This window comes from Eubalaena glacialis, chromosome 7 (assembly GCF_028564815.1).
Source record: "Eubalaena glacialis isolate mEubGla1 chromosome 7, mEubGla1.1.hap2.+ XY, whole genome shotgun sequence".
Lineage (NCBI taxonomy): Eukaryota > Metazoa > Chordata > Mammalia > Artiodactyla > Balaenidae > Eubalaena > Eubalaena glacialis.
This window is the reverse complement of record NC_083722.1, coordinates 64,095,867-64,118,791: the sequence shown is the minus strand read 5'-3', so window position 1 is coordinate 64,118,791 and position 22,925 is coordinate 64,095,867. Positions and strand designations below refer to the sequence as shown.

The following is a 22,925-nucleotide window of genomic DNA, read 5'->3' as shown; positions in this document are numbered from 1 at the left end:
TTTATATTTATTTTTGGCTGTGTTGAGTCTTCGTTTCTGTGCGAGGGCTTTCTCCAGTTGCGGCGAGCAGGGGCCACTCTTCATCGCGGTGCGCAGGCCTCTCACCGTCGCAGCCTCTCCCGTTGCGGAGCACAGGCTCCAGACGCGCAGGCTCGGTAATTGTGGCGCACGGGCTTAGTCGCTCCGCGGCATGTGGGATCTTCCCAGACCAGGGCTTGAACCCGTGTCCCCTGAATTGGCAGGCAGATTCTTAACCACTGCGCCACCAGGGAAGCCCCTGAAAACAGGATCTTGAAGAGAGATTTGCACACCCATGTTCATAGCAGCATTATTGACAATAGCCAACACGTGGAAGCAGGACTTCCCTGGCGGTCCAGTGGTTGGAACTCCGCTCTTCCACTGCAGGGGGCCCAGGTTCGATCCCTGGTCAGGGAACTAAGATCCTGCATGCTAAGCGGCATGGCCAAAAAAAAAAAAAAAAAAAAAAGACGTAGAAGCAACCCAAATATCCATCAATGGATGAATGGATAAAGAAAATGTAGTACATACGTACAGTGAAATATTACTGAGCCTTAAAAATTAAGGAAATCCTGTCCTATGCTACAATATGGATGAAACTTGAGGACACTATGCCAAGTGAAATCAGCCAGTCACCAAAAAAAAAAGACTACTATAGAGAATATTAACCACATTGACAAAACTTTAAAAATGTAACATCGGGGCTTCCCTGGTGGCGCAGTGCTTAAGAATCCGCCTGCCAATTCAGGGGACACAGGTTCGAGCCCTGGTCCCGGAAGATCCCACATGCCGCGGAGCAACTAAGCCCGTGAGCCACAACTACTGAGCCTGTGCTCTAGAGCCCACGAGTCACAACTACTGAGCCCGCGTGCCACCACTACTGAAGCCCACGCACCTAGAGCCCATGCTCCGCAACAAGAGAAGCCACTGTAAGAAGCCCACGCACTGCAACGAAGAGTAGCCCCCGCTCGCCACAACTAGAGAAAGCGCGCGCGCAGCAACAAAGACCCAACACAGCCAAAAATAAATAAATAAAATAAATAAATTTATAAAAAATTTAAAAAAAAATGTAACATTAAGTGAAAAAGTAAAAGGATGTATGCAATATTTTTAGGTAAAAAATTTTAACTCACACACACACACACAAAAGACAAATGCGTCATACAAATGGAATCATGCAGTATGTAAAGTTGCCAAACTCTTAAGAAAAGGAAGTTGTGGGGAGGGGGAGAGGGCGAGTTATTGTTCGATGGTTTAGAGTTTGTTTTGCAAGATGAAAAAGTTCTAGAAGTCTGCTCTACAATGATGTATATATAGTTAACACTACTATACTATACATGTAACAGTGGATACGATGGTAAATTTCATGTTGTTTTTGACCACAGTATTAAAAAGCCATGAGGAAAGCAGATGCTGCTGGATGCCCGTCCTTCCCCACCCTCCCACCCCGAGTGGCTTATTAAATAGATGATGCAGTAACTGTGTAAAAGATGAGAAAATTAGCTTTGCATGCAATGAATTAGAACAGGATAATCACAGCACCATTGGCACAAACCCTCCAGCTCTGCCTTCTTGGCTTCTTTGGCTCAACTGTCCCCGTGATCCTCATTGCTCTTCATGTCCACAGAGATGGCCCCCTCCTGATACTCATTTGCAAAAATGCAGAACCCTCTGGAAATAAGCTCTCAGCCACGTCATCCTTCCATGGGGAGGGGACATGTTTTCACGGGAGTAACCACTGGATCTAGGTTCAAGGCTCTCAGGAACCCTACGTATTTTGCTGTCACCAGGCCACCACCTCCTTTGTTCTTAATATTGACCTCAGGGCCACTGTGATTTATAGATGGATCAGCTTCTTCCCTTCCTTCCCATAGGATGGCAGACAAGCCTCCTGGGGCCTGGTCACGCGGTCAAGGTCAGGCCACCACCTCTGGGGGAAGGCAGAGGTTGGAGAGGGTCCAGGGCAGCAGGTGACAGTGATTAAAGGGCTGGAAACCAAGGCAAACTTTGGGATGGGGGCCTCCACAGGACCTATGCTGTCCAGTAGGGAGGCCCTCTGACGCTGCAACAGCATCCAGCTGCTTCCTCCCTCCCCAAAGGGGTCCAACGGCAAAAGGCTTAATTTGTGCTGACAAGGCAGGTGAAATTCAGACCAACAACCCCGCACAGAGAAGTCTAACACAAAATGGACTCCTCAGGGAGGGGTCAGAAACACTTTGCCTAGATCCTTAAGGAAAACCTGTTTCCCCCAGGGATTAAATGTATGTGAAACCCTCAGCTCTATAGCCTGTGGCCCAGAGGAAGCCCTCCATAAACAGCAGCTAGTATTATTTTCCCTTCTTGATCTCATGCTTTTACAACAAAAATCTTTATACACCTTCCAAGAAAAGGCCTATGAAGTCAGATACATGAGTACATGTACATGAAAACATCCATCCAGCTCCCCACTGAAATTGTGCATGTTAAGAACTTCAGTGTTATACCTCAAGAGAGAACTGTAAAAGACAAAAATGGACAAAACAAGACCTCTGGGTCAGTGAGAGATTTTGTTGAGGCCAATAAAAAGCTCTACAATGATGGAAATGTTTCCTCTGTGCCAGCCAACAAGGCAGCCAGCAGACATCTGTGACTACTGAGCACTTGAAATGTGACTAGAGTGACTAAACTGAATTTTTTATCTAATTCTGATACATTTAAATAATGACTGCTTTATTGGGCAGTCCCAGCATATCGCAAGTCTCAAGGGCAAAGACATCTTTTTCCTTGCATCTCCCTCAAATCACCTAATGGATCAGAATATATCATATGCACTTTGGGAGGGAAATAAATGACTATTTTAAAACAACGTATATGTATTTCATAAAATATTATACTGTGTAGGAATAAGTAGGAATGAAGTACTGATACGCACAATATGGATTAATCTCAAAAGTATTCTTTTGAGTGAAAAAAAGCCTTACACACAAGAACACACACTGTAGGATTCCATTTATATGAAGTTTCTGAAAAAGCAGAAGTAACTCACAGTAATACACATCATAACAGTGGTTGCCTTGAAGCGGGAGTAGTTGACTAGTAAGAAACATAAGATAACTTTTGGGGACAACAGAAATATTCTATATCTTGATGGGTGGGTGGTCACACAAGTGTGTACAAATGTCAAAACCCAAACTGTAATCTTAAGATCTGTGCATTTTATGTAAGTTATACCACAATTTTAAAAGATACCCACAAGAAAATGCTTATGTAATGAATGAGATTTGCAAAGTACTTTTCACCTACATTTCCTTTGTCATTTTTCAATAGCCACATCTCAGCACCCTGGACAGACATTATTAACATTTGACAGACGAAGAAAGTAAAAAGATTAATCATCTGTCCAAGTAGTAGTCCAGAAGAGGCAATCTCAAAGCCATGCCTTTATTGCCATGCCATCCGGCTTTCCTAAGGGGTCAAGGTCATTCATTTCCAGGGTGCCACCCTCTCCCCATGGCTCCCCCAGGAGGCCTTACCAGCACGCGGCCATCAGCCTTGGGCTGCCGGGCCAGGCTCACCCCCATCCACTCATCATCTCTGTCTTCCCGGCAGGTCTTTCCACAGGGCATGCCCCGATTCTTCCCTGGAGGAAAGAGAAAAGCCAGGCTTGGACTGAGGAATGCTGTTCTGCTGTCTGCTTTCCAGAGGGCAGTCTACAACACAAGTGTTTGTTACTGTTACCGAACGCAGGACACTGTGGCCGATGCACAGTGAGGCCAAACAATACGAAAGTCGGAATTGGGAATGGAGAAAGGTTTATTGCAGGGCCCTGCAAGGTGACAGGTGGCTCAAGCCTTAGAAAACTCCAAACTCCCTGAAAGCTTTCAGCAAAGCCCTTTTATAGGAAAGGTTGGGGTGGGGAGGTTGGTTAGTTGTTGGAAGCTTCTTGGTGTCAGATCCTTTGTTCTTGAAGTCGGGTCATGGTCAGGTCACGATGCTCCTGTAAACGTCCACCAAACAAATGTTAGTCTCTGTTCTGACAAGAAGGGGCAAGGTCCCAAGGCTCAACTTTTGCCCTCCGAGGTCCAGGCCTCGTTAAGGGGAGGGGTCCCTGCGCGGGCCGGTCACCCTGCCCGGGTCCTCCCGCCAGTGCCCAGCCCGGCTGAGGAGGCAGATCTCAGCTGGCGGCACCGGCAGGACCAGGTCCCCAGACCCCGCCCAGCCGTCATCGCTGAGGGAGCCAGGCGCCCAGGACCCAGCCGGCCCTCAGGCTCCTCAGGCCGCCCAACTGGGAGCCAGGTCCCGCGGACTGCGACCCAGGGTGACCGCCACCGCCATTAGGTCGCGGAGGTGGGCATGGGGCAGAGGTTCGCCGCTGCCTCAAGGCCGGGGCCCAGTGACAAGGGCTCTGGAGCCCTGCAGGACACAGCCCTCGGCCTGTCCCCGGGCCCCCAGCTCACCCGTCGGCGGAGGCTGAAGGGCCTGGAGGGCCCCGGGGAGAAGGCCACGATCCGCCTGTCTCCGCACTCTCCGCCGCGAGGACCGCTGCCCTGCTGACCCTGCGGAGCGGGACCTCTCACCGCTGTGCTCCCGGTCTCGCGCTGAAGGTCTCGCGGTAACGGCCGCGCGGCTGCCCCGCCCCTATTACATTACCAGCCGGTAAATAAGGAACTTGTAACAAGATGTAAATTGACTCCACCACCACGTATGTTGTTTAATTCAGTCAATTTTTTTTCATAGCAAGACTTTCTCAAGGAAGGAAGCAGTACATTGATCTATATTACGAAGTAAGCTCCTTAATTTGTTATATACCAGTAACAAACAGCCCACAAACCAGTCGTAGACACCGTGGACACCTCCCCTATTTCTGCTAAAGAAAATCATGACAATTCTTCATTTAAAAAAAATAATAGTTAGAAGATCTTGAGGGGAGAGGACTTTGGAGAAAGTGAGGTCTTGAATTGATGAGTACAATAAAATATAGCTCTTACTTATTGAGAACCTACTATGTGCCAAGCACAGTTCTGTGTATTCATCTCTATTATCTCATCAATCCTCTCAAGGTAATCCTTAGGAGATAGCTATCTTCCTTCTGATTTTACAGGTGAGGCAACTGAGGCCAAAGAGGCTCTGGGACATTCCCAGTAAGTGCCAGTGAGTAACTGGCAGAGCTGGGCTCTGAACCCAGGCAGATCTGACTCCAAAGATGATATATTTTCCACCAGACCAAGTGGGCTTTTAAAAAACATCCCTCAGTCATATCTTTTCCTACTTAAAACATAAAACCTAAGATTGCTTTTAATGGCCTCCCACCTTGCACGTAGGATAGAATCCCAACACCTTACCCCAGCCTGTCGGGCCCTGTGTGGTCCAGCCCCAGCCCACCTCACCAACCTCCTCTGCTTCCACGCTCCCCTGCTCACCACTCCAGTGATGCTGTGCTTGCTCTGAATTCTAAAATGGCACAAACTTTCCTCCACTTGGAGGTTCTCCCTCCTGTACCTGCCCGGCTTACTGCTGTGCATCTTTCCAGTCATTGCAGAAGTCACTGCCCCAGACCCTCCACTCTAGATCAAATCAAATACTCACCTCCCCTCTGATCTTCTCACACTCAATTATTTGTTTAATATCTCTTTGCCTACTAATTTATAAGGCCCAGGATAGTAGGATCTTTGGTGTATCCCAGTGCTTACGAAGTAACAGTACTCAATATGTGGTGGGTGGATGGGTGGAAGGAAGGAAGGAAGGAAAGAAGGAAGGAAGGAAAGAAAAATGGATGAATAATCAGGAAGAAAAAGAGGAAAGTGTGAGGGTGTGATACCCATTCCCATCGTGGCAGTGAAAATCCACCCACCTCGAGCCATGTCCAGTTCGGTGCATCTCCGGTCAGGGTTGGTGTGGACGCGGCACTTAAACACAGCCCCAGGGGACTTCACTGAAGTGCTGTACTTGGAATCCGCCTTTGGTGCACCCACAAGGACCCTGCACATCAAGAAGAAAAGGCATTTGGTCACAACCCGGTACTAAGAAAGGGCAGCCAATGGTTAAATCCTCACCCAGCCATGGGTGTGTTGTCTGAATGCTCCCTGGGAGATCATACCCCAGCATTACACAGTGCTGGAGGGGGGTGGGGGCAGAGGGGAGGGACTCCTACAGTGAACCTGTTATGATTTTAACATGCCTGGAAAAAAAATCTGAGTTTGGTTGGGAACACATACCACCACCGAACAGTTCCTATCCAGAATGTATAAAGAACTCCCACAAATCAATAACAAAAATACAGACAAACCAATAGAATAATAGACCAAAGACTTGAACAGATCATTGATGAAGAAAGATAAATGGCCAATAAACATATGAAAAGGTGCTCAACTCTATTAGTTATCAGAGAAATCCAAATGAGATACCACTTCATACCACCTAGAAGGCTAAAACCAAAAGGACTGAAAACGCCAAGTGCTGACAAGGATATGGAGCGTCTGCGACCCTCACACCCTTCTGTGGGGAGTGTAAACCATCACGACCACTTTGCAAAAGTGATTCAACAACTCCTAAGAAAGCTAAAACAGTGCCTACCTTCTGACCCAGCAATCTCATATCTAGGAACATACCCAGCAGAAACACACATATGTCTACAGGAGACATGCACAAAATGTTCACAGCTGGGTGTGTAACGGCCCCAAACTAGAAGAAACCCAAAGATCCATCAATGCTAGAATGCATAAATAAACTGTGGTGTAGAAATAGAATTCTATACAGCAATGAAAATCAATGAACAGTCAACTGCAACCTCATGGATGAATCTCACAAACACTGAGCAAAAGACATTGGGGACAGTAGTGAACTCACTGCCTGATTCCACTTATCTGATGTTCAAAACTAGGTGAAATTTAACGGTTGTGTTAAAGGTTGGCTACCTCGGGAAATGGAAGAGGGTTGTAACCAGGAAGAAGGGCTCCTGGAGGGAGGTGCTTAAAATGTTCTCTTTTTCAAACTGAGTGGTGTTTATACAAATTTGTGAAAATTTATTCAATCGTAGATATGTCAATGGGCACTTTTCTGGATGGGTTACACTTGAACTTTTTTAAAACTTTAGTGAATAAATAAAAAAGAAATTTAGAAATGCCTTTTCTCCCATGTCCCCCTCATGCCCCTCCCTGCCACACACAACGTGTACATTTAGGGGTGACAGGAAAGAAGTAGCAGCAATGTGGAATTATAAACTGCGTCCTCTAGCCCAAAGCAAACCGGAGATAGAAGAGTTTGGCTACAACAGGGCAAGAACATGGCTGTGCATCTTTCATCTTGAACTGAAAAGCTGCCCTGGGGATGAGCCGTCCCCAGCAGGGCCCTTGCCCACTGGAGGAAAAGAGCAAGACACGCCAAGATGACAGAGACACACATTTGGGTACAGAACATGGGGGAATGGCACACATTCCCCTCCAGATGTTACAAAAACATTTCTGACCTACAGTTTTGTGCATTGTTTCTGGAAAGCAGTCAACCGAAGAGCTGTAGCAAAGAATACTAACTACCCCCAGTCAGGAATGGCTGGTGCTGAGCTACAAGGACCTGTACAATGAAACTTTAAACAAAACCCATGCTGATGTTCAAAGAGTAGACAGTGCCAAGCCACTGCTCAACGGGAACGTGAGCTGCCCCGTATCTCAAGCAGCCCGGAAGGGAGATGCGATTCCCTCCCAAGGGTATCGGGCATGTTATGAAATAGATCATTTCCCACTGGCCTTGGAATGGAAAGCATTCTCCGTCATGCATCTCTGGAAAAGGTATCTAAAAGCACAGGTTAGAAGGACCTTAAACAGCCTCCCTGGGGCTGTAGAAAGCTGACAAAGGCTCCCCCAACTCTGTCCTAAAAGCCACCTTCATCTTGGGATCTTGAACGTTCACCCCGACCCTGGTCTCAGAATGACGCTGCTCCTCTCCGACGCTCCAGCTGAGCGAAGGGGTGGAGATCTCCAGATCAGAAAACGGAGGGCTGAGACCCTCAGACGGGCTTTCAGCAAAGGCTGGCAGATCCCACAAGGGACACCACCCTAATCTGGCTCCGAGACATGGTGTCAGGTTCACAAGGAGGCACGTGGGTCCCTGAGCCCAATCCTTCAACCCCAGGCTAGGGTCTCCTTAGTGGAACCTTTCTTTCCAGGTCAGTCTCAGAGAGTCTGGATCTGATCCTATGAGGAATCAAATCATACCACACTGGGGGGTGAGAGGAGCCAGGCCCCCAACAGTGAGGGGCACCCCCAAGCTGCCTGCTGAGGCTCAGTAACAGCCCAGGATCTGCAACCCGCCAGCGCTCCCCGGGCAGCTCCCAGCCTCCGCCTCACCACGATGGGCCACAGCTGCAGGAACTCCAAGCAGAAGGGGGGCTGGAACCCATCACCTTTGGAAATCCTAGCAAGCACTTTCCCCGCAGACCACAATGCTTCCATCAACCACATGAGGGCAGCTTGGCCAGCCTGCGACTGCTCTCACTCAAATGCAGGACGACACACCAAATGAAACTCCAGTGAGAAGAAAGCCACATGAAGGGGTCCATTTTCCCCCCAGCTTCTGGGGCTGAGCTCCAGAGCCACCGGGGCTCAGCCAAGGGTGGCTCTCTAATGCTGGCTGTGTTTACACAGGTGAGGGGCATCAGCAGCTTGCCATCTCTACACTGTAACACCCACCGCCTTTCCACATGGCAGGCCATAGGAGCTGTGGAACATAAAATACCTCCTCCACTAGAAAACCCCCATGGGACAGACCTGGGTCCAAAAATTCCCACCAACTCCGAATTTATATCAGCACAGCGAATAAATGCCAATTGCAATCCATGCTATTAAAAAAAATCACAAGAACTAAACAAGGGGGAGAATTCATCATGTACAAAGGAAGGGAAATGGCTGCAAGAAACAATGGCCTGTTTCTCTACTGTGTCCCCCACAGTGGCATTGGAACCCCGGACCTTCCAGACTGCCACTGCTCCAGACTTCGCAATACAGATACACAGGTATCCAAGCAGGAAGGACCCTGGAGAGCTTAAATCCCAGCACTGCTTTTCCCAGCCGAGAGCTGAGACAGAGAAGCAGAAATTTATTTCAAAATCGAAAGTTGGAGAAGGGACCTGCTGAATTATGTTTTCCTTCCAAGCCCAAGGTACTCAGCGATTCTAACAACAAGGGCTGATCAAGCACTGATAACAACCATCTGGTTCAAACTCTTAATCAGCTGCTCAGAGGAGGTTTTTTCCCCCAAATCTAACAAGAAATGAAGCAAGAGATAAGGGGGCGTGTGTGCACTCGTGTGCATGACATTCACAGGGGTGGCTCGCTGGAGGACGAGCCCGTATCTGTGTTCACAGAACATTGTGGCTTCCTCCGCAGCCTGGCGCTGCTCTTTACCTAGGCCGCCAGCCAGCAAGACTGCTCTACAGGCCAGCCGACGAGCTTGCCTCTTCTGAAGTTAATTCAGCTGGCTATTCGCCAGGCTGATCCCAAGAGAGAGGGCAATGGCCCAGAGTTCAGAGCATGCCACTGAAAAGATGCCATCTGCTTTTTTTCTTGTTCTGAGTTACAAAGAGACATCCCAGCCACTTCAAATGTTCCCCCAGAATCTTTCCCGGAACTCTTGACAAGACAATAAGATGTTTCTTTCCTCTGTACAGTTACCATCTAAAGGAGTGTCCCCACCAACAGGCTCCCAGTGGTAAATCATCAGGCTGTTTCGGACCTTTGCTTGCTACTTCAAGTGTGGTCCTCAGACCAGCAGCATGGAAAACACCTGGGAGCCTGATGGGAATGCAGAATCTCAGGCTCCATCCCCAGCCTGCTAAATAAGAACGTGCATTTTAACAAGCTCCCCAGGTGACTTATAATCTAAGAAGTGTTACAGAACCACCTACGCTGATTACAAATAATCACGTTCATCTGGGGCCCGTATGAACTGATGACCCCAAGAAGCAAGGCTCTCCTCTATCCCATCCCCAGTTAAAGATGCACACAAACCTCCCAGACATTTTAGCCTCCTCCTTAACTCAGAACTCGGGTTCCTAATTACAAGGACAACCAGCCTATAATGGGCCCTTGGAGTGTGCAGGTGCTGGGCTAGGCTCCCTCTGGGCACAATTGCATTTCATCTTCACAGCAAGCCTATGGGAGGCACTGATATTATCCCCACTTTACAGATGGAGAAGCAGGTGGCCACACAAGGTCATGGGACTTGCCTGAGCCCACAAAGCATGGTAAGACACCAAGTGCAGCACGCACCCCAGCAGTGGGGTGCAGGGTCCACTCCCCTACTCTGCCCACCCCACGTCAGCCAGAAAGGAGGAAAAGGGAGCCAACAGGTATCAAGAACCCTCTCTGGTGCCAGCCACTCACACATGTGACCTTGTCTGAAAAAGGCATGCGATGCTCTGCAGGTGGCCCTGAGCTTAGAACTTAGATTGGAAGCTCTGTCCCCAAAGGACAGACAGGGGTTTGGAACTGAAAGATGGTCTTTCTCCTCCCCATCAGGCTGAATTTCGATCATCTTCTTGCTTTCCTAGAACGTTCACATGGTTGGCGTGGTGCTCCCCAGAGGTTAGCCTCTCTCTCTCTCTCTCTCTTTGTATTTTATCGAAGTATAGTTGATGGAAAATGTTGTACGGCAAAGTGATTCAGTTATACATATATATTCTTTTTCATTTTCTTTTCCATTATGGTTTGTCACAAGATATTGAGTATAGTTCCCTGTGCTATACAATAGGACCTTGTTGTTTAGAAGAGAACACAGGCAAAACATTCTCTGACATAAAACATACCACTGTTTTCTTAGGTCGGTCTCCCAAGGCAATAGAAATAAAAGCAAAAAATAAACAAATGGGACCTAATAAAACTTATAAGCTTTTGCACAGCAAAGGAAACCATAAACAGAACGAAAAGACAACCTATAGACGGGGAGAAAATATTTGCAAATGATGCAACCAAGGGCTCAATTTCCAAACTATACAAACAGCCCATACAACTCAACAACAAAACAAACAACCCAATCAAAAAATGGGAAAAGACCTAAATAGAGATATCTCCAAAGACATATAGACGGCCAATAGACACATGAAGAGATGCTCAACATCACTAATTATTAGAGAAATGCCAATCAAAACTATAATGAGGTGCCGCCTCTCTTAATGAGCAGTTCACGCACCTATTTGGAAATGTGGGCCCATCCGTTCATCTGCCAGCCCCAGTTATGCTCATGGGTTGTCTGATTTCCTGCTCAAGGCAATCCTGTCAGGCAGCTTCTAGTGTACACTTTACTGAGAAATGGTGGGTCACATTGCTGATAAGTGGCTGGGATTTGAACCCAGGGTGTCCATGTCCAAGGGCATGTTCTTTCCAGTCCCCCTGAACTCCCACCTTTATTTATTGATCTATGGCTGCATCAGGTCTTAGTTGCGGCGCGCAGGCTCTTCGCTGCGGCGCACGGGCTTCTCTCTAGTTGAGGCGTGTGGGTTTTGCCTCTCTAGTTGTGGCACGCAGGCTCCAGGGCACATGGGCTCTGTAGTTGTGGCACACGGGTTCCAGAGCGCGTGGGCTCTGTCATTTGTGGCACGCGGGCTCTAGTTGAGGTGTGTGAGCTCAGTAGTTGTGGCTCACGGGCTTAGTTGCCCCACGGCATGTGGGATCTTAGTTCCCTGACCAGGGATCAAACCTGCGTCCCCTGTATTGGAAGGCAGATTCTTTGCCACTGGGCCACCAGGGAAGTCCTTCCCTCCTATTGTGGCAGTTTAAATGCACTCCATATTTCCAACAGAGCCACTTCCTTGGTTGACCTGTGTGTGGGGAAGCAGGTTACCAAGGCTCCAGTCCAGCCTCCCATCCTACTCTGAACCCATTCTTCACCTCCTGAGAGCAAACCACCGGTCAATTCCCCTGGGAGCAGGTGGCAGAAAAGGGCTGAACCACAGCTACCTCCCGGGGGGAGGCTTGGAACTGACATCGTCCCAAGGGCTCCCTCCCTTCCCACAAATACCACAGCAGTGATTCTGCAGGGCGAAATTACAGCCAGATCGAGGACAGCAACTGGGGATTAAAAATCTTAAACCCATTAGGTTTGCTTTCAGGCATTTGATCCCCAAACCAAAACTTCCCTGGGGACCCACGTTTTAGTTACAGGAGTGGAATTCAATCACTGCGTGTCCACCACACCTCAGGGAAACCCCAGGAATCACTCCACATCCCTTACTGGGCAAAACACAGCCAAGACTTGAGCAGTGTGAGAGCCAGTGCCAGGAAAGCCACCTTACCATGCCAAATCCCTCACTTCCCAGAGAAGGAAATAGGTAAAATTCCACGACCAACAGGGAAAGAACAGAGTCACGGGGAGGGTCCCACCTCGGAGAGAAATTAGCCCCCCTGGCCACCCTGGATGGGAGTAAAGCGTCCTCAGAAGCTGCTGTCCCGGCCAGGGGCTCAGGTCCTGGTAGATGTACCCGGAGAAGGAAACATGGCAAAGAGCCGAGGTTTTCCTTCCCCACCTGAGAGCATCAAGTAAACATTAAAATTCAAGAGGCAGAGCAAGCTGCGGAGCTCTGGAGACCTGAGTCTTGAAATCTTCCTGTTGGTTTCTCGTGAAAGTTTTCTTCTCCAAGAAAAACAGGTCAATACTTTCACATTTACTTTTTTTTTTTTGCTAAAATTCTCGCCAGTACCTTGGAAGTGTGGACCTACCTCCCAGACTTACCTGGAGCCTGGGATGAGGGCCAGAGCTCCTCAGAAAAGAAGTGACCTGCTGCTTGCTCGCTGAGAAAAGGAAGAGGCATGCAAAATGCTAGGATTTACCTCATACCTGTCAGAATGGCCATCATCAAAAAGACCACAGATTAACAAATGTTGGTGAGGCTGTAGAGAAAAGGGAACCCTCCTACACTGTTGGTGGGAATATATTGAATAAATTGGTGCAGCCACTATGGGGAACAGTAGGAAGGTTCCTTAAAAAGCTAAAAATAGAACTACCATATGACCGAGCAATTCCATTCCTAGAAAAAAAAAAAAAACACTAATTCAAAAAGATACATGCATCCCAATGTTCACAGCAGTATTATTTACAATTGCCAAGATATGGAAGCAAACTAAGTGTCCATCAACAGATGAATGGATAAAGAAGATGTGGTATATATACAATGTAACATTACTCGGCCATAAAAAAGAATGCAAATGGCAAAATTTCAATGGATGGACCTGGATGGTGTTATTCTTAGTGAAACAAGTCAGACAGAGAAAGATAAATACAATATGTTATCACTTATAGGTGGAATCTGAAAATGCAACAAACTAGTGAATATAACAAAAAAGAAGCAGACTCACAGATATAGAGAACAAACTAGTGGTTAACAGGGGGGAGAGGGAAGAGGGGACAGGGCAGGACAGAGGAAGGGAATTAAGAGATACAAACTATTACGTATAAAATAAATAAGCTACAAGCATGTATTGTACAGCACAGGGAATATAGTCAATATTTTATAATAAATTCAAAAGGAATATAATCTATAAAAATTTTGAACTATTATGTTGTGTACCTGAAACATAATATTGTAAATCAATTATACTTCAATTTTAAAAAAGATTTTAAAAACTCTAGGGTTTACAATCCCACAGGTCTCCAATTAAAGCAGCCATCTCAGATCCTTTTGGAAGTAGACATACAAATGAATACACAAAAATGCAGATTTATGTAGAGCATGACCAGAATTTTAGAGACCACACATAATAGTGTCTTATGCAAGACTCTGTCATTCATTTCTGTATTGAGTGCTGACACGTGAATTTTGATAAATAAATGGATCAACAAATGTACTGAAAGCAAAATTTTAGCATCTAAAGGCAGGATGAAGACCATTAGCTTCAAATGTCAGATCAAAGTAGCAATAGAAATAGCTATTCTTATTTATCCAGGGTTTACTATGTTCTGCATGTTATATTCCATTCCATCCTTTGCAGACATCATCTCATTTAATCTCCCCCACAATGTGATGAGGGACAAATTCTCATTATTCCTCTTTTGTAGAGGAGGGAATGAGGCTCAAACAGCTGAAGTAACTTGCCAAGAACACACAGCTCCTAAATGGGGGCGAAGTCAGGAGGCCCCCCTGTTATGGCACAGACCACGGATCTGGTTGTTGCTGGGGAACCAGGGGCCACAGTGAAGGCAGAGCCAGGTAGAACCCCCCTCCCCTGCGTCTGGAGCATCCACTCCAGGACCCAGCCTGATGGAGAAGAGGTGCCAGGACCCTGTGCAGTGCTGCCCTTGGGGTGTGCCACACACACGGCCGACTTTGCTCTGGCGTCTCTGCACGTTGCAGCATTTTAACACTAAACAGTCCAGAATGGGTGGGAGAGGTCACCTGGGCTTCAACACACCAAGGGATGAGCTGAGATGGAGGAAATTCGTTCCATGCTTTTTTATGCTCAGATTTGCTGTCATATTGTTGGCCGCCTATACAGAAATTCTGACTCTGTGTGGGTTTCTTTAACGATGTTACAAACCCAGGGGTAAATCCTAAACACGGCCCTCCATGGCTTCCTTTTCCATCTACTCTCCAAACAGAGCTTCTTAAATAAGCCATGGGAGCCCAGAGGACTCAATGGAGCAGGTGGAGGGATGGTAACAAAAGCAGCCCAGGGAGGTTAGGATGCACACACGGAATAGTCCAGAATGCTCCATCTTTCCTAGGACACTTCTGTCTTACAGAGACTTAGCATGACAGCAGGACCTACAAACGTCCCTGGCGGAATCACTGGTCCCTGTTCACTGAGTGATCAAGCATCTCTGGAAAGCAGAACCTCAGGATCTCTGCACAGGTATCCAGTGGGTCCTGAATAAGCATCTGCAAAGGGTGTCACAGGGAAGCAACCACGACCGTGATTCCATAACTTTTCCAAGAAAGTAAGACAGAATCTCATGACACAGTTGCTTGGGTGCCTTGCAGCTCCAAACTCAGACTCTTGACTTCTTGAGAGGCAAAGGTGCAGGCCCCAGCTCGACCACTGTGTCACCATGTGACTTGGGCAAACACCGTCTCTGTGCCTCAGTTTTCCCCTTCATGAATGGGGCTACAATGATAACCAGCTGAAGCAATTGCAGGGAACATTAAGTGAGTTAATACGGGCTAAGCGCTCTGTAAGTGTATTCCTGCTGCCGCCACTGCTGCTGCAAATTTAAACTCACAACACAAGTCCTTTTTGTTCTCCCAAAAAAGCAGACACTGGGGACCAAGTGAGCCCGTGGTTTCAAAGACTGGATTTTTCCCAATCTTGGATTCACTTTCACTTCCTAAGTGATGCTCAAACACTTTGCTTTGGTTGGTCGCCAAATCCACATGGCTTGAGGCTTTGCGGTTCACAAGGTACCAGGGTTGAGGTCTGGCAGCTCCCTCCAGTCAAGTGCTCGTCAGCGACTCAATGGCTCAGGGTAAGGTGGGAGCTCTCTTCCTCCTCCGTCCCTCACCTGAGACTTCCCAAAGGTCAGGAAGAGGCACCCTGGGAGTCTGCCTCGGGGCCAATTCTAACAGCCCAGAATCCCAGCACCCCCCATGCTGATACAGCGGGATGAGCAGAGGCACAGATGATCCCAGCCACACCGCAGGCCGAGGAACACACCTCACATCTCCGAACACAGCCTTTCACACACGATGGGCTCCATGGCCGCCGTGGAGGTAGGTGTGCACCACCTGAAGCCTTTTGGCTGCAAGAGGACAGTCAGCTGACAGCCTCCAGCTGCAGCCCCCTCCAGGCAATCAAGCTGAGGCCACGCATCTCCCAGGCAGCCCCAGGGACCGATTATAATCATGGGGTGGGGGTGCCCGTGTTGAGATGGCCGAGGCTCTCCCTGCCCAATCCTGTCTCCTCCCCCACCCCCAGTTCTTTCACCGGCCTTACCGCCCACCCCCATAATTCTCTTGCACAGGCCCCCAACATGCACGCATCACCAAGGCTGGGATGGACCTTGGACAAGGTGTGTAACTCTGTAAGCCTTTGTTCTCCACCTGGCAAACTGAAAACCACTCACTAGGTTGTCCCAAAGATCCCACTGGGGACTATTACGCTTGTGAAAGCACTGGACCTCTTGTAGATGCCTAGCAAATCCTATCTGATGGGATTCTTCATTTCATTTTGTTTTGTTTTGAATATTTATTTACTTATTTGGCTGCACCAGGTCTTGGCTGCAGCATGCGGGATCTTAGTTCCAGACTCTTAGTTGCGGCATGTGGGATCTAGTTCCCTGACCAGGGATCGAACCCAAGGCTCCCTGCATTGGGAGCACGAGTCTTAATTACTGGACCACCAGGGAAGTCCCCATTTTGATTTCTTAGAGTTATATGCTACTTCCTTGAAAACAAAGGATTTCTGAGAACACCATGGCTGCTTTTAACAAATGTGAATATGGCATTTTCCCCAGACAAATCACAAGGGGAGTTATCAGAAGGAGACCATTTCCTGACCAGCAGCAGGTCACCGGGGACTCAGAGCTGGCCAGGGCCCGGCCCTTCACACTCTCACACTCCGGGCTGTTAGAAACTGGCTGAGAAGAGTCTGCCTTCCTGCCCTGGAAGGTTCTCTCCTGAGTGACACAGCTGCCTCTCCCCTGGCCAGCGTTCAGCACTAGCTCAGGAAACAGCACCCTCGCCAGCTTCCTGAGATCTTCAGGGAAACGTCCTGGAAACCCCAAGGGACACTTTCCGGGTCCCCTTAGAACTCGGGCCTCATACATGTGTCATCCCTTCCTGAGTGCTTTGAGAAAGCAGGCTCTGCAGGGCCAGTAAGAACCAGGAACGAGGTTTGAAAAAACTACTTCCAGAAAATCCATATGGGGAAGTGGAGCTACAGCCCCGCCTGAGAGCCTGACATGGGACAGAACGCGGCAAAGAGGTCACCACAGAGGTTATGAGAAGGCCCGGCTACCGCCATCATTTCTGGGTGTCTCCTCGCAAAGCTGGGTGGGGCTGGGGGTGAGGAGCAGGGCCCATGATCCCAGGGTCCCCCTTCTAAAGGTTTTACTTTCACGGGACTCTCCTCTGCCCATCACAACTCCCCGTGGCTGCCCCAGGACCAGCCTTTCCCCCATGGGAGCCCACATCTTATTTCTGCCTGACACACAAGACGAGAAGCCCACAACCTTCTCAACCATCAGACTGTGAGTGCATTTTTCATTCTTGAATACCCAGCCCTTAGCACAGAGCAGGCACTCCAATGTTTGATGGATGAAAAGAGGCTGCCCACTCTTAATTTTTAGTTAAGCTCCCTCATTTCAGTTTTCATACTCAAATACAAGGGTCGACTTTTCTTACACTGCCTTTTGATCTTTGTCTAGCCCTTTATTTTTTTTTGCGGGTGGGGGTGGGCACCTGCACCACATGGCTTGCGAGATCTTGGTCCCCTGACCAGGGATCGAACTCAGGCCCATGGCAGTGAAAGCGCCGAGGCCTAACCACTGGACGACCAGGGAAGTCCCTGTCTAGCTAGCCCTTTAAGACACAAGTCATTGCTCCAAACCAGTACTAGAACTTTCTGCGATGGTGAAAATGTTCTGTGTACTATCCAGTACGGTAGCCACGAGGCACGCGTGGCCACTGAGCACTTGAAATGTGGCTAGTATGACTGCAGAACTGAATTCTTCATTTTATTTGGCTGTAATTAATTTTAATTTAGACAGCAATACATCTGGCTCACGGCAACTGCACTGGCAGTGCCAAACCATCTAGCTTGTTCTTTTAATTCTCAACCTTCATGCAAATTGAGGATGCTATGGTCCCCTCGGCTCTGAATCACCTCCTGTTCCTCACTGAGTGATGCTCTAACAACCTTAACAAAGCAAAACGCCGGCGCCTCTTCCATTTCCGAGCACTTGCTCTGGGCCCGAGCACAGCCGTCTTGATGCATCCCAGGAGATGAGGCAGGAAGCACGTCTCCAGAAAGGAAGCCAATGCACCCAACCGCCTAGGACTCCGGGGCGTCTGGGGCCAAGAGGAAGGAGGGAAGGGGAGGGTGTGAAAGAAACCCGCTCTGGGGCTCTACGCCAGCCAGCAGGGCTGCATTTATTTATCTCACAGGGTGTTACAGTTGTCTGCCCTGCAGCTGAGGGACCAGTCCGTGTCTAAAGGAAGGGGACAGAAATCTGCTTTGTCCATGTTCCCTGGCACCTCCTGCTATTGTTCAAAGGGAGCAAGAAGACCCAGGTGGTGGGAGGTCTAGGGGAGGACGCTAGCTCAGGGCAGGGAGGTGCCCTCGGGGTGTCACTGGAAAAAAAGAAACCGAGTCACTTGCATGTTTGCATCCAAACTGATACAAATGACATCTATCACACTGCCTGCCATATTCTGGTCCACCTGGCCATGGGGACAACGCTCACTGACCAGAGCATGACAGACAGCAGAGGCCACTCAAGCCAAACCCTTGGAGAGAGCCTGGGTCCAGGACTCTGTTCCCAATGCAACATGACTGCACATGCCGGACGCAGTCCCCAGGGCTCAGAAAGCGAGGCCACCCCATCCCTTACACAGAGAGATAGGACCTCTGATCAGTGACAATTATTGCTTAAAAAAGAACTGCTAGGAATGCTCAGTTATGGGATTAGAGAAGAAGCACTAGTCCTACTGACGGAGCACATGCAGGAGCTCTGTGATGTGCACCTCGGGTCCCCTTAACCTGGGGACCCTTCAGTTCTGGCCCCTGCAGACTGTCGTGCCTGGGCTCTCTCCCTGCCCCTCCCCCTGCACGCTCTCCTCCCTCCCTTACCCTACACGCAACAAATCCTTCCACCTGTACAGAGGTGTTTAATTAGCACGAAGCAAAACTACTGAACCACTAAGACTGAATGAAGAAGCTTAAGAGTAATTTCTGCTCAGAAAGAAAGACAGCAGATACAAGGCTTAGTGAACGCTGCCTCCTTTTCCTTTCAGAGTTTTAACACATTGTCCTCTTCGTGTCTGTCACTTACCTCCCACACCCAGTTTGACTCTCTGTGATCTTTTTTAAGTCCCCCTCATGTAGGTGGCTATGCTCTTCCATTGGACTGGAGCAGCCCTTTGGTAAATTACTCCAAAGTTAAATACATTTCCCTAAAGTGCACACTTCAGCTTCACTGGCACTCTGGAAATGCAGAGAAAATGCTTTAAAACCTCCCTCCCTCTCTGACCCAGCAATTCTAAGCCCAGGAACTTATTCAAAGGAAATAATTAAGGATGTCCGCAAGGCTTTTGTTAGAAGGATGTTTACCCTGCTGCTGTTTATAATTGTGAATAATTGGAAACAACCTGCATGTCCCTCAAGCAAAGCTAAAAGATCCAGGGCCCAAGGACTGCCTGGTAGCAAGAGACCAACAATCAGTCACTAAGTCAATCAACCAACCCCAGAGTTAAGGTAGAGACCTAGGGTAGATCCAGATTCCACAGGGCCTGAATCCTACAAATATAGGGCGACTACCTTTAAGAAAATTAATACAAAATTACGAATATAGAATTAGGCACATGGCCTTGGTAGGGAGGGGCCTGTGCAAGTGAGAGGCCTTTGGTGGAAGTTTCATTAGCCTCATAGTAAGCCTAGCCTCTAAAGATATAAAGAAAAGAAAGAAGGAGAAAATAGGAGATGCTGAAAGTCTCTTGCTTCAAAGACCATTGGCATACCAAGACTGGGCAGCATAATCAGCAGAGAATAACCTTCAAGGTCTAAGACCAAGAATACTGGGGGGAAGGGAGAGGAGAGAGAAAAGAATAGGGAGGAAGATGCTAGGAAGAAATAACAAGAGGACAGAAGACAAGGAGATAAGCAAAAACTAAGACAGAGTTAAGGCAGTGGGGGGCAGGGAATAAGAAAAGTTGCTTTAAATAGATTGCAGTAGAGATTAGTTGGTACTTGAAAAACTATAGGGACAAGCACTCCAATAAAAAGAGCAGCCCACTCAGTATCAGAAGCAGAGAGAGCGCTTTTGAGACCGGAAGCCTGGCTGTGGATGGACCCCTGAAATACTTGTCCCACATCTCCACTGACACCAAGGCCACGCCCCAGCACAACCGACCGTCCTCACCACCTCCTGCCACTCACCCTGGGTCTCTTCTTGCACTTGCCAAATTTATTCATACCACACAGCCTTTCCTCATCACCTTTTTAAAACAAAGCAGGCTGGACCCTTTTTCCAAGTCAGATCTGCTCTTGACTCCCCCTACTTCCGAAATGGGGCAGCTTTTTACCTGTGGCCCAAAGAGCTCAGAGACCCATGAGGCTGCGGAGCTGCAGACCCCATGTGGTGCTCCAGCTCCCCTGCCTGCCCCTCCTCAGCAGCACCCTGCCCAGAGTAGCCCTTCTATTTTTTTTTAATTTGTTTATTTATTTTTATTTTTATTTTTGGCTGCGTTGGGTCTTTCTCTGGTTGGGGCTACTCTTCGCTGCGGTGCGCGGGCTTCTCATTGCAGTGGCTTCTCTTGCTGTGGAGCACGGGCTCTAGGCGCATGGGCTTTAGTAGTTGTGGCATGCGGGCTCAGTAGTTGTGGCACGTGAGCTCTAGAGTGCAGGTTCAGTAGTTGTGGTGCACGGGCTTAGTTGCTCCGCGGCATGTGGGATCTTCCCGGGCCGGGGCTCGAACCCGTGTCTCCTGCATTGTCAGGCGGATTCTTAACCACTGCACCACCAGGGAAGTCCCAGCCCTTCTATTTTTAACAGCCCTCCCCACATGCTTTGTGCCAAGGTCACACAGTTCGGGAGCCCGGCCTAGGATCCTGGGATGTGTTCTCCAATTGCTCCTGCCCAGGCTACCTTCTCTACCAAAGTCCACAGTGGACGCTGAGTACAGAGGACACAGAAAAGGCGTCAGCCTGCTTTGCTTTAAAAGGGGGATTTGGCAAGTGCAAGAAAAGACAGCTGGTCTTAAACTCAGCAACTGGGGTAAATGGTAGGGAGAGAGATAGGGAACTGGACAGGAGCTACACAAAAACCTTAAAAACTTGTTCTCCTGGAGGCAGCTCTCCTAAACAGCATGATTGTTAAAGGGCTGGCTGGTCACGGAGTCCCCACTTTTCCAGGAATGCCAGAGGACTCGAATCTACAAACCCTCCCTTTTCTCTCAGCCTCTGTCCAGTTCCGAGCAGAATTGCATGCTGAGCGCACACACAGGGCTGACCTCGCCCTCCCAGCCTGCAGCCCCCAAGGATGTCCACACTGGTGACCACACAATAAAACCAGCCCCAGACCAGCTGTCATCTGGGGCCCCACTGGGGAACTACCCACACCCTAACTCTTTGAGGAGGGGTTGACCCCTCCTGTGGCTGTTTCATTTGCTCTTGTCCATAGGAAAGGGCCAAGGGGAGACCAGCCTCCCCTGGTGCTTCTCCCCTGGGGTTGGGCACTCAAGCTCGGTGCCCCTTCGCAGGTGGTGCCTCATGGGGAGAGCTCCCACCTCTTGGGACTCTTAAGGGGACATTCAGGGGGCAACTGGACTCCTTGACCTCTACTGGTCTCCAGGGGAGCTGCCCCAGAAATCACCCACCGGTCCCACCGGACTTGTCACTGGGGTCCAGGACCACCCCCCTTCCCTGCCTCCGGACCCTCTCAGCTCGCTTCCGCAGAGGGCCTGGTGGGCGAGGAGGGGACCACACAGTCGGCATCCCCGCCCCCCGACCCCACGCACACCCAGCCCACTCCCCTCGCATCTCGGGGTTACTCCGCTTCCTGCGCAGAGCTGGCGGGAGAGGCTTAAAGCCCGGGCGAGGGCGGTGGGGTGTCACCAAGAGTTCCCCAAACTGAGGAGTCTGTCTCCGCAGCCCGGGGCCTTCGGGGTTCTGGCCGGGCTGCCTGGGGCCCACGGGGCAGAAGAACCAAAGTTACTTTGCGACCTAGAGAGTTAAGCCGAGTCTGGCTGGGAGGCCGAGCGAGGGGCAAGCCCGGGGGGGAGGCGCCCGGCCCCCTCCGACTCGGGCGCCCACCGGGCAGTACGCTGGACCGGGAACCGGCGTCCTCCCTCCTCCCCGCCTTTCCTGGGCGGCCGGGCTACGCACAACGGAGACATATAAATCGCCCCCTCGGGACGGCGGCGTGGAGAGGCCGGAAAGGCGGCGGCAGCGACGGCCTGCCGGCTGCAGCGGGACCAGCCGGTCCGGGGTCAGGGTCCGGGCAGGGAGGGCACTCACCAGCGCGTGTTGTCGTGGAAATGCTCCAGCACCGCGTAGCCGAAAAAGGACCCGGCGGGACCCTGGAAGCGCACGGGGCGCTGCGGGTCCAGATTGTAGGCGCCTGCGGGACTCCCCGCGGCCACCAGCGCCAGGAGCAGCGCGCGGAGCCCCCCGGCGCCCCTCCGCGCCGCCGGGCCGCCCATCACCAGCCGGCCGCCGCCCTCCCCTGTGCCCCGCGAGCAGGGCGCCGAGCGTGCCGGCGGCGGGGCCGCTGGGTCCGCCGACGGCCGGGAGGCTCCTGGGGGCCGGAGTTCTGCCCTCGGACGCGGCCGCGACGCGGTGCCGGGCCGGGGACAGTGGGCCGAGCTGCCGCCGCAGGCGAGTACAGGGGCGGCCAGGAGCTGGCGGCGTCCTCCGTCCGGCCGGGAAGTGTGCGCGCTCGGAACAAGCGGGTCCCCGGCCGGTCGGCGCTGGACTGCGGAGAGGCGCGCCCGCGGGGTGGGCGGCCTGGGCGGCAGGCGGCGGGACGGCGCGGCAGCGCCCTCTGCGGGCCACGAGTGCCCCACCGCCTCCCGCGGCCGCGGAGGAGCCTGGAGACCTGCCCGGGCGCCCCACGTCCCCATCCAGATCGCGCCCTGGGCGCTCGGTCCCTAGGCGACCCTAATTCTCCCCGCGGCTGTGTGCTCTACTGTACTGGGTCTTTATTTGCGTCTCTGGTTCCCTCTCAGCCTTACACTCACACCAAGCACCAAAGGAAGCCGGGTGAAGTTTATATACTCTAGCCCTGCCCATC

The 22,925-nt window shown here is 50.3% G+C and overlaps 1 protein-coding gene across 1 annotated transcript in view; it reads right to left on the bottom strand.

Moving 5' to 3' along the window:
• ITGA9 (integrin subunit alpha 9) overlaps positions 1 to 22,598 on the bottom strand; it is a 345,733-nt gene extending 323,135 nt beyond the window's left edge. Inside the window, exons 1-3 of the mRNA XM_061196493.1 lie at positions 22,151 to 22,598; positions 5,849 to 5,976; positions 3,531 to 3,637 (exon numbers count right to left, since the gene is read on the bottom strand). Coding sequence (XP_061052476.1) covers positions 3,531 to 3,637; positions 5,849 to 5,976; positions 22,151 to 22,335 — 420 coding nt within the window. The 5' untranslated portion in view covers positions 22,336 to 22,598. The remainder of the gene's footprint in view (positions 1 to 3,530; positions 3,638 to 5,848; positions 5,977 to 22,150) is intronic.
• Positions 22,599 to 22,925: the final 327 nt, after the last annotated feature.